At 38.5% G+C, this 12,502-nt stretch overlaps 1 protein-coding gene across 1 annotated transcript in view; it reads right to left on the bottom strand.

The window, feature by feature from the left end:
* The window catches only part of LOC121523028 (neprilysin-like), a 78,388-nt gene that overhangs the window by 58,879 nt on the left and 7,007 nt on the right, over nt 1-12,502 (bottom strand). Inside the window, exons 2-4 of the mRNA XM_041807762.1 lie at nt 12,298-12,474; nt 8,777-8,812; nt 1,816-1,977 (exon numbers count right to left, since the gene is read on the bottom strand). Of these exons, the coding sequence (XP_041663696.1) occupies nt 1,816-1,977; nt 8,777-8,812; nt 12,298-12,474 (375 nt within the window). The remainder of the gene's footprint in view (nt 1-1,815; nt 1,978-8,776; nt 8,813-12,297; nt 12,475-12,502) is intronic.

Consider the following 12,502-nt stretch of genomic DNA (forward strand, 5'->3'; position numbering starts at 1 on the left):
GGACAGCATTGTTGTATACAACACTACGTGACACAGTTTAAAAAAACGTTAGTAACTTTTGAACCATAAGCCATAGACAATCTTTTTTTCTATAAAAGCTGACCATTTTGCCATTCGTTTGCTATCCTCGATGTCTCTATAGCTCTTAAGGACACTGTTCAAGCAAGCCCAGAACTTCGGGGGAAAGTATTTGCTATCATGAGAGAAGCTGTTTTAATCCCCCACAGGGATAGAAGTTTGGTTTTACAAGGCAAAAACCTCTGAATTTCGTTAAGGTCTGAGATGCAGAAAACTAGTCAGAGGTGCGGGCAGTGCTGGACTCATTGAGAGTCTGTGCCGCTGTGCACGGTGGTAAAATTCTTCATCTTCAATAAAAGAATCAATATTAAATTAGACAAAATAAATACTTCTCCTTCAGTCTTAAAAGTCATGCAGTCTGTATCAGCCTCTTTTTGGACAGCATGTTTGCAGAGTTGAGGTGATGAAGCAGTTGTGCTGCTTTGCTCTCTGCCGTGCGTCTTTTAATGATGCTCCTCCCTGCTCTAAAGGGAGTTCAAAGTACCATATCTAACTCATTAATTGCATAGTAGTACGACCTTTTCTTGCTATATTTATAGAAAGATCATGACAAATGAGTGAAAATTTGTATTTTAAACACCTAAGAGGGTCAATATTAAAAATGAACATACTTTTAAAATTTTCCATTTTTTTTCCCAAATGTCTCGCAGGCCAGATGACACCTGCGGCCCACGGACCACCATTTGGGGATGGCTGATGTATTGCCTTGCTGTGAGGTTGACTCTTCCTTGCTGCAGACTTTCAAGAGTTACTGCAGCTCTGACATTCTGTAAAATATTTAAAACTTTCATACACTTTAAAAAGTGTGGTTTGACTCAAAGTTGTGCTTAAAGTTCCCAAGAACATGCCCCATTATTATAAGATATGAATCTAATGTTAGTTTTAGCACAGTAAGATTTAATTATATTATGATGCATTCAAGGCCAGCTCAGTAAAAATAACTATTAGGCGAATGCAAATAAAATGTCACGTATTTAAAAGGTCACATCAGTTTTCACAAGAAACAATTGCACTTGTGAAGATGAGGATTTTTTTTTTATTTCAGCCATATTGAATAGTAATACCAGATGGAGGCATGGAGCTTTTTAAACTTTTAACACAGGCTCTACTTAACTTATAGGCTCAATAGTGGTATCTTATAAGGACTTGAATGAATAAAGAGTAACTATAAGGGTATCACTATCAATGAAAATAATTAATCCTCATTCCTAGTACACATTGAGGTGCATCCACATAAAGCATTCTGGATTACCATGTGGTTCCCAGATGCCCAAAATGGATATACGCAAATCTGTGTTTATGCTTTGCATAAACAGTCTTTTTGACTCATATGCAAACTAGCAATTAAGACTTTTCTCACCACAGCATTCCTATGTCTTTAGGAAACCCATGTAAAGACACATATGCAAACACATATGCATGAATAATGTCACCTTTGTCAACAAAACTCTATAGACATCTATAGAGAGCTGCAGTCCCTGAAGAACGGCTCACATTGTTAAGATTTATCAATGCTATAAGACAACAGAACCACTAAATAAGCCTATAGCTTAATGTTGTTTTGATTTGTATATTATGAGCAGAATACAGCATTATAATTCAAATGAAAACTGTCGCCCCAGGTATCCACATCATCATGTATCACACATCAGAACTCTGCCTGTCCCTGTTGTGATCTCAAAGCATGTGCATTCTTGTAAGCTTGTGTATGTGGTTGAGTGCGTGTAGGCGTCTGACCTTTGAGAATGACCTCCAGTTCGTCTCGTAAGATGTCAAACGTGCTGTATCTCGAGCTGGTCTCAGGGATGATGTGCTTTTTCAGCCAGCCTCCACAGGCATACTGGTAAAAGTTGTCACAAGGGTCCACGCTAGCATCCATGTTCTCTATGAGACGAGACGCTGCATAGACGGAAAAGGAAACAAGCTGTGAGGACTGTGATGGTCCACTGAAAGCTTTTTTAAAAGATTATTGTTAATATCAGGGATGCTTGCTGAGTCACATTGTTGTAAGATGCTATGGGAGACCTGCTTTACTGAAGGCAGCTGCTTGTTAGCCTAGCTTAGTATGCAAATGAGAAAAGAGAAGAGAAAACGGGCTCTAAGGATTACAAAAGCCACTTACCGGCATATCCAAACCTCTTTGGGTTTCCTTTTTAAGGCAAATATCATATCTTATTACACAAAGTTGACATGTTAATGTTACAGGAGGTTATGTGCAGGACATTTTCTTTATCCAGACGTTTAACTGACACTTTGTCATCTCTTGTTTTTGCCAGAAAGCCTCTACCCAAAGCCAAGAAACAGTCAACAACTTAACCTCATCAATATCACACTGCCTGGCTGTTAAACTTAATGTTTCTGGGTGTTACAAAAACAAGATATGAAGTGTTGCATCAGTCAGCTTTGGAGCTGTGGATACTGTGACCTTCAGCTAAAGCCAGGCTAGATAACTGTCTGAGATCATGATGCTGGGGAAAGATCACCAACTTACACCAGTTTTAATGCTTGCACTTTAAAAGAGCCTTTGGAAAGTCAGGGTAAGTGATAGCAGTGTATACAGTTTGGCACCAGTACTGGAAAAGTGGTAGATTTTTGAGCAGCATCAAATTACTTCAGGCAGTTAAGAGACCTGTAGTAATAAAACTGTCATTCAGATTTGAAGGATTTGAGATATTGGTTCCCCAACCTGTTTCTGGGAAATAGCTGATGAAATGAAATTATAATTAACTTGTAGTAGTTAGGACAGGGTGACTGTCTTTTTGCATTGAAGGTTTATTAAAAAATGTCAGGATACTAGTTTGACTCAATATATGTACACCAATTTCAGAAGACTTTAAAACTGTAGCTCCCTCACAAGTTTTGATTAACAAAATTTTTGTTTTGAGAGCATAGGCTGACCATAAGTCACGACTTGACTGGGCTTGTCCCATTTTGGATCCCTGTGTCCCTACAGAATTGTGGAGCAGACCCATTCTAATTTTAACATATTAAAACACCAAACAAAGTGCCATGGATAGATGCGACACTGACTTTTCTGCATATATGTCAATCAATGTCATTGCCAAGGCTTATGCAGTTTTAACCAACAGTAAACTCTAAAGTTCAGTACAAAGATGTTAATGCATGTGTCAGTCAAAATTGGCATGCCCTTGTTGTTTTGCTCATCCATCTTATTTGTGGGCTTAGCAATGCTGAGACCTATTTCACTGAGGCAAGCACCACTGACAACCATCTTAAAAGAATAAATACTGGTAACACTTTATTTTAGTGAGCCCCAACTATTCTAGTAATTTTGAATTAATTTCTCAGGAATGAGGTGATGATTGCCTTCTATTCAGTTGGCATTTGACCAAGTAATAACTTGGTAATATTAAGGAAGTATTTACCTTGTAATAATCAAGTAAATTCTTGAAATTTTCTGGTAATTAGGTGGTATTTTACCCTAAACCTTACTCCTAACCCTAACCTCATAACTCTATTCCTAACCAAAAAATATACTTTAAAATTATTCAGGGACGACTCACTTTAATTTGGTGGGCGAAAATAAATAAATTACCTGGGAATTATCAAACATGATTGAGATTTATGAATCGGGGTCTGGGAGGTCACGATGTGATTTGGAGCAGTAAAACAATCGTGTTGACACCACACACGAGGATTATTCAGACAAATATCCGTTTGCGACAAGGCTCTCCTTGGGATACACTCCTACGACCGTTGGGAGAGGCAAATCTTTCCTCAAATCAGGCTTAAAATCCTGTAGTGTGCGGCCAGCCTTAGGGTTTGGGTTAAGGTTAAACCTACCTGAAAATTGCCAAAATATTATCAGGAATTAATTGATAATTAATACACCATTAATAGGTAAATATTTCCTTAATGTTATAGAGTTATTACTTGGTAAAATGCTACCTCTTTACGATGTTATTACCACCTTATTCTTGAGAAATTACTACATTATTACAGTTATTGCTTTTTGATTGGGCTCTGATGATCTATTCATTTATAGTAATAAGCTGGTATTTTACCAATTAATATGGTAGTATGGAAACAGAATTTACCTAGTCATAAGGTATTCATTTTACAATATTTCTTTTGAATATTTTGGTCATTTTCTGGTAATAAGTTGGTATTTTACCCTAACCCTTCCCCCTAAACTTACCCTAACCCCCAAAACCTAACCCTTAATTACTTAGGAATGACTCACTTAATTTAGTGGGCAAAAATAAAGAAATTACCTGGAATTATCAAGCACTTCATATAGAAAATTATCATCTTATTTGTGATGAATAACTTGGTAAGAAATTCCATCAATAACTGGATAATTGCCAGAAATTTGCAAGGATTAGGTTAGGAAAGATACAATGACCCTCCCTGTCCCATCCACCAACCAGGCAGTTTGGCGTAAAGGTCCAAGGGAGAAGCACTCCAGCCCAACATTACCCAGACACTCACACATGGCCAGGTAAGGGGGTTTCAAGTAGAAGTGGGTTGAGTGTCAACCATTCAAGTTTTATCAGTATTAAGAGCAGGGCATCTGGTACTTGGTCCAGGGATTTATTGTGCTTTAATTTATGGTGCTGAGGTAAAGTGCGTTGGTCGAGTTGTTGTTGCTTTGTGGTGTTATTATTTTTAATTGTGTCTACTTTTGTTTCAGCCCTGGAGAATGACATATTAGGATTAGACGGTTAGGGTCGGGGAAAAAATACCACCTAATTACCAAATAACTGCCACAATATTATGTGGAATTACTTGTTAATTAATACATTATAACTAAGTAAATACTTCCTAAATATTTCTGATTTGTTGAGGGTAAAATTAACCTGTCACACCAGATGGATGTGTTTCACACATCCATCTGGGGAAGCTTCAATAGGAGACGTTTGAGAAAAGGCAGAGGCTTTGAAAGTACTGCCCCTCGTCGCTGATTGGTCCTGTCACTTTCTAACCGGACCCAAACGATCCAGATGGGAGCTTAACAAGATGGATTCGCCAGTGAGAAACAAGGAAGTGGGCGTATCCATCTACTCTTCAAGGTTAGGGTAAAATGCCAACATATTACAAGGTAATAACCACCTTATTCTCGATGAATTACTGGATAATTACCCTTATTAGTTTTGCCCACTTAACCCAAATATTTTACATCACTGCAGTCCTTGTGTTTTGTTTTTGCTGGGGTTATATCATTTTTAGTGGTTGTGTTTTTTTCATATAGTCCTAGAACATAATAACAGAATAATTATAAGCAGTCCAGTTTAAATGAAGTATGCTGTAATGCATTGACTGAACCACTGGAGGACTCAGATGGTACCGTAATGTTTAAAAAGACAGCAAAAGTGTACTCTCAGATACCCCCTTAGATGGATAAACATGATTGAGTGCCCTCAAAGTGGACCAACCATGATAAAGCTCCCTCCAAGGGGATAAAATCTGACAAAAAGGGTGTCTGTCCAGTGAAACTGATAGAGTGCAGGGCAAATGCCATAAACTCTTTCTTTGTACAAGTCCATTGAATTTATACTGCTTTTATTGTATATTTATGTATTGATGTAGGGAAAATAAAATTTGAAATAAAATTTATCTCAATTAGCTTCTTGGTTTAAAGTTCATGTTCCGTGTTTATCTCTTAGAATAAATAGTTTCATGGTGAATTATTCCTCATCTGTTTAATGAAAAAGGACTAGTAGGTAAAATCATTATGATTAAAATAATGATGATAGTAATGATAATCTTAACCAGGGTTTCTAACTATTTCACTTAAATATACAACCTTTTTTTGTGTGCTGGTGCCTCGCTGCATACAGCAGATGCCTTTTTATTATCATTATCAGCATCATGAGCCCACCGCTGGACAGGGCAAGAAAAGAAGTTATTATTGTATCATAGAAATTATTCTGTTTTTACATTTTTCAAATAAAGTTTTGTTTGAGCGCTGGGATATATTTTCATCTGCTGACAAAGGTGTTTTCTTTGATGTTGAATGATGAACTGATAAAAAATCCAATTTCACCATGAGCTCATACATGTGGGTTTGTGGTAGAATTAAAGTGTTCTTACTTGGAGGCTTGAAAACAAAGTCAGCCTTGGAGAGCAGAAGACCTCAGCAGATAATAATGCTACAGTTAAACATCTTGTGATCTGCTACTCTGAAGAATCCTAAATACGTAAAGATCAGATAGAAACAAGCTAACATTCAGAGCATGATGCATCTTTCCAAGCATCACCAAAAGACACATTTTTGGGACACAGCTTATGTAGCTTGGTCCCAACATTATACTCTATGCTTGTGATTGTGGGGCCTGTCATATGAAAGAAAAAGTTCCTCTTTGCTGTTCTGTTACACTCGTTGCTGGTGGTATCTATGAAACCTGCATGGTGGCAGAAAAACATCTGCACTACTGGTGGCAGCCAGTTGTATGCTAGCCAGCTACAGGATAAAACATTGCCAATGTTGATTCCACTTGTCAGTGGGATTATTATGGTGGCCCTCAGTGTTGGTCAGATATCGTGTCCAAGCTGTAACTCAGCCACCTGTCCCCAAGTCTACTGTCTGCTTGTAAACCAGCATAGCACAATTAGCTCTCGCAGCATGGTACAGTTTTGCTGCATTTTGATTAAAAAAAATTGACATTTAGTTCTGTGTCGCCTGTGTGTTAGACTGGCCTGTGGGCACTCACCCAGAGCAAAGAGTAACCAGGACAGCCATGTCTGAATTCAAATTAGTAGGTGGCCATCTTCAACTGTCAATTAAAGAGCAACATAGACGGCCCTTTATTGTGGTTTTGTCCCATGTAAGGGCACCTTAGAGGGCACTCTATCACATTTTGTCCACATAGTTGCCACCTCCTGCAGACCACTACTATATGACGCCGCCTCTATCAGAACCAAAGTGCTGTAAATTGCCAGGACAGTGCTATTCCAATTTTATTTTTTTAAAAATTAAATTACATTTTATATCTTCATTCATAAAAAGTCTTGCAGTTATGTTTATGAAACAACCACATTGCCAACATTATAGAAGAAGCAACATTTCATGAATAAAACTAAAAGAAAAAGTCAGTGGAGTCATCCAGGATTAAACACTGTGCAGTAAAGACCCGCTACAGAAGTAGAGAAGCCAACAGTGTTTTGATTTATTTTTTGTTAGCTTAAGCTAAAGGTAGCATACATTAGCTACAAAATTAATGTCACTACGTATGCCGATATAGCTTGGTTAGCTTTAGCAACCTAAGCGTTAGCAAACAAAGCTAAATCTTACAAAGCTACGTAGATAATGTAGCTCTGTAGCAGATATTAGCTTCATAGCTATGGTACTATAATCATCCATGAGTTTAGCGCGCTTTAGTGGCTTTAACAATGTTAGCTATGTAGCTATGTTATCAACATAGCTTGCACAGCTGGAACCACATAAGCTACCTTTGCTACATTGGAGTGCTTTCATTGAGGAAGAACTTTTGTCCTGTAAGCAGACTGTTCAGCGGCTATAGTAAACATTTTGTTCTTAGATTTTGCAGGTCAGGTCACTTTTGGTACCCTTACCTTAACCTTTACCCAAACTCTGCATTTCTCAACCTTTTTTTCTGTCGAGGCACCCTTTCAGCACCCTTTCCAGTCTCTCTACTCAAATGTGCAGATAATAAAATGAACGTTCAACGTCCCAGTAACTGCTTAGGAATTTGTGCAATTATGGAATTTGCTAGATAAATCTCAAAAGACATCTCTTAAAACAATTAAAATGCCCATATTTCAGGAAAAGGCCATGCGTGCTGTTAGAAACCCCTCTTAATCAACTTTGAAATCAGTCGTCTCGGGACTTCCTTGGTTGAAGCACGGAGCTATTTTCTGTGTATACTGGAGTGGAAACCAACTGGTTTTCAGCTGGAATTAGTTTCCTTTTAAGGTTAATAAATATTGGCGTTGGATGGCTGCATAGACTAGTAAACTGACCATACCAAACCCTGTATTTCAGGCTGTATCAGAGCCCTCTAATACACTGGTATTATTAAAACAACCAAACACTGGATTGAGATGCAGTCTGTGTCTCTCTCTTCTCAAAGGTTTCCAGGCACGTTCAACTTCCAGGCGACCCCAGGATAGACCCTGAACTCACCAGAGAGGTTTTATTTCTCATTTGGCATGCATACACCTTTAAGATCCCCCTGAAGGAGCTAGATAACATTGAAGTGGAGAGAAGCATCTTGAATACCATACCAAGGTTTACACACCTGACCTTGGATAGATGGAAGGAAAATGGCTCCCTGGTAGTGTTGTTGTTTACTACAAAAGGTTTCAGCCCATAACTTCAGTCTTCAAACTCTTACTGTTAAGCTCTTAAGGTTTTACAATTTGTATATTCCGATAAAAAACTTCAGCTTGGGATTCGAGTAGCTCCTGATGGATTTGCTGAAGCTCTGCTCTTTTTCACAGTCCAAGTTTCTCTTGCAGTTATTCAAAGGTGATCCGAGGAGAATTACCCTTTGCAACACGTTTCTGCTGATCATGACAGTTTGTTCAATCACTGTTTTGACTTAGAGGCAACATACTCATAGTTGAAGAGGCCATTTTCTCTAAGTATGCCTGTATTCCCTGTGCTTCAGCAGCAGTCTCAATTTTCCCATTCTGTCCTCCTCTGAGAAAAATCAAAGCCCTCAGAATGAGACAATAAAGAAAAGGTGCATAGACACAAACAAACAGTGCTTACCTGACTGCGTGCAGTCAGCTGTGGTGCAGATTTCATCTACAAGAAAAATGCAAAACAAATCATCACTCACAGGGATTTTTGCAGTCATCAGTCATTATGTCAAATACTCATTCTCTCCTCTACCCTTCTCTTGATTTATTTCTCTATCTCATCCTTCATGCACACAGCTCTAAACTACTTAGAAGTGTTTCTTTCAACCTGTCAGGAATAATTTAGGCACTAAAGTCTTAATCAAACACAGACTGACACATACAGACTAAAGCGCACACACACATGAACGCCCATCAGTTAATAGTCTCATGACCTTTAATAAACCGTTTCACAGCATGCAGTGAACACACAGGTGAAAACATTAACAGACGTTTAACACTCATTTTCCAGACACAGCTGTCTACTCTGCATTTAACATTGGAATGATTTAGATAACAATAACTCACCACACAGACAAATACATGCATGTTATACTGTATGTAACAGTGATCATCATTATCAGTGGCATCCTCAGATGGTAAAAAACAGCAGCTATTTGAGTGCCCACTTGAGGCTGGCTGCAGGACTATTGACCTTATGTAGTTTCAAGTTTCAGTGACATCTACTATTGGTTTCTGAGGAGGTACAGCCAAATGTTGATGGTCAGCATATTGGAAATGCTGGCTCGACCTTACTTTTGGTCACCCTAGCAACAAGCAGGGAACTCAAACTCTTGGCAGACGGCTACAACATGTCCATCTGTCAGCCACATAAGCCACACCCCCATTATGAATGACTCTTAGCCTCAATATCATCAAAATAGATGAGATATATAAACCAATCTCCCTCTGTACAGTGTGTTTAAGTAAAGTAATTAGCTCATTTTTATTTAAACCAGGCTGTAAATATGTTTATTTCTACTGTAAAAGTATTTTAGAGTAGGTGTCGATTAAGCTAGTGGTTCTCAAACTATTCCGCCCACGACCCCCAAAATAAAGGTGCCAGAGACTCGGGACCTCCACTGTACCTGGAGGTGGTTGAAAAGCCAGGAACATTTAAGAATAGTCATGTGCAGACAAGGCTGTCCATAAGGAGGGATAAAGGAGGAGGTTTATGGGACCCAGCCAAACTATGGGCCCATGGTGGTCAGCATAACCATGGTCCATTGTGAATTTAAGCTGTGAAAACCATATTTATATTTGACCTGAATAATAAACTTTCTTTTTTTAAATATTTATTTTTGAGCCTTTTTGGGCCTTTATTAGATAGAAGAGGACAGTGGATAGACTTGGAAACAGGGAAGAGAGTGGAGAGAGACATGTGGTCAAGGGCCACAGGCCAAAATTGAACCCAGGCTGCCCGTGTACATGGTGTGCATCTTAAACCACTAAACCATCTGCGCGCCCGAATAAAAACCACTCTTATCAAAGAAACAAATATCTTTATTTATTATTTTGCCTTCTTTAGATGAAAAATACTTTATTAAAACATAATTTAAATGGGTTAAAAATGCTATAATTGCTTAATAATAGCTAAAAATGGTAAAAAAAAAAAAAGTGGTGAAATTGATTTTTTAAAGAACATCAATGGGTTAAAAGTGGCAAAAATTAGATACAAGTGGCAAAAAATAACCAAAACTTGGTTAATGTTGCAAAAACGGGCACAAAAAGTGGTAAAGGGGTATTTAATAGTGGGTGAAATGGCTATAAAGTGCAAAAAAGGTGGAAATGAGGTGGAATGGGAAAAAAAAATTGATATAAACAGGCAAAAATGGGTTAATTGTGGTTAAAATGAGCAAAAGCATAGAAAAAGTGGTTGATAGAGGTAACAATAGGCAGAAAGTGGCAAGAATTAGTTTTGAAGTGGCAAGAACAGGCAGGAAAAGTGATGGAAAGGGTTTCAAATTGACAAAGATGGGTTTTAAGTGGCAAAAATGTGCTAAAATTGGCAAAACTGGTGTTAAAAAGTGATGAAAACTTGTTAACTTTTGGTAAAATTGGTGTAAAGTGGCAACAGCCTAATTTTCGAAAATATTCTTAGTTTTTTTTTTTTTTTTTTAAGGCATCTGGCGACCCCCTCTCAGTGTCTCGCAACCCCTAAGGGGTCCCGACCCCAAGGTTGAGAACCACTGGATTGAGCAGCAGGGTCCATAAAGGCCACCCATAAAGGGGTAACAACGTACAGCCTCAGCGGCCCAGATGTTGGCGAAGACTGTCCAACCTAAATCTAAGCAATTTTAATTTTATTTTAAGCCTAATTGTTTCTTATTAAATCAACAAAAATGCATATTTGTCATTCTTTTGTCAATTTTAAAATGTAACCCCCCTCTACCTAGGATGGTATGATCCTTTATTTTGTAGTATTAACACTGTGGTAGGCCCAAGCTGCCTCCAATAGGGAAAGGGGGGGGCGTGCAAGTTAGCAATAAATGTATCCATCCTAAATGATCTAAATGATCAATATTTAAAGGCAGTAATTGGATAGGGGCACAGTTGAGTTGACTGACAGGTGGGTGCATTGGAGCAGTTTGCCAGTAAGCATAAGGCCCACCTCAGCGCTACCTTTTTGTCTCTAGGATGATTAAAAGTTGAGTCTGTTTCAGTGACTTCCAATGTTGGGCTTCAAATCGTTTCTCCAGGAGCCAAAAGTTCATGTCCCTGAGACTCTGGCCATGTCTGACACAGTCCGTGTGTTTTGTTTTCTTGACCTGCTGAACTTCACAGTTGTTACTTTTGTTAATGAATAATGCATAGACTTATGGTTAAGCTGTTTATTATCCATGTTAATGTCAAACTAGTGGATAAATTCTCTTGAAGCTTCCCACAGATATCGTTCAAGTGATTAATTAATCTCCTCATGTTATGTAACAATGTATTTGTGTCTACTAAGAAGTCGAACCAATTTGATATCAAAGTACAAGAAAGAAAAGAATCAGTGTGGATATTAATGAGTGGGAACAGAATGTGATACTTATATTGTGGCATTGATCTGAACCAGATTCGATCAGTTCCCCACAGCGAGGAAAGGCAGGGAAGTGATCCATTCCTCATTTTGTGACATTTACAGCAAAATGTAAGATTTTTCATACTTTGCAGCAGTCTGAAATGTGAAACAGCACAGTGTTTTGAGTTACACGCCGTTGCCTGAGAACACAGAAGAGAACCTTTGCACGCTGTTTTCTTCTCTTTCTGGCTCAGCGGTTGTACTTTTGCACTTTGCTTTTAAAAGCACACAGCTCAAGTGTCTCTCTTTCACCTCAACGCATGCTGCACTACCATTAACCATGAACTCAGCTGTAAGTGGTAGTCAAGTTATGGACACAGTTAATAAAAGGAGCTTTGAAACTTCTAAAAGGTTCATTTAATATGGTGGAGGGCGGGAAAAAGCAAAGACTATCCATGCTGAGTGTCTCCTAAAAATAGTTCATTTAATTATGACACACTTTTTTGAATCACTCTGGTTTTTGTCAACGTCCTATGAATATATTTTTTCTTTTAAGGATCCACTGGGGTTTTCAGATATTCCATCACTGTCCTTTCTTTAACACTCACCAGTTTTCTGTGTGGCAAATAGGATGACGAGGGCGACAATGACGATGAAGAGCAAGGACACGATGGTAATTAGGCCGATCTCCAGAGAGGTCCAGCGGGGCTTTTTAGCCGACTTTGGGGGGCTAGTCTCTGTCATTCTCAGGTCTCCTCCTTCAGCTGCCGACTGTATCAACTCACCTAAGGGGGAGAGGGGAGAGACCACAGA

This window comes from Cheilinus undulatus, linkage group 2, assembly GCF_018320785.1.
Source record: "Cheilinus undulatus linkage group 2, ASM1832078v1, whole genome shotgun sequence".
Taxonomy (NCBI): Eukaryota; Metazoa; Chordata; class Actinopteri; order Labriformes; family Labridae; genus Cheilinus; species Cheilinus undulatus.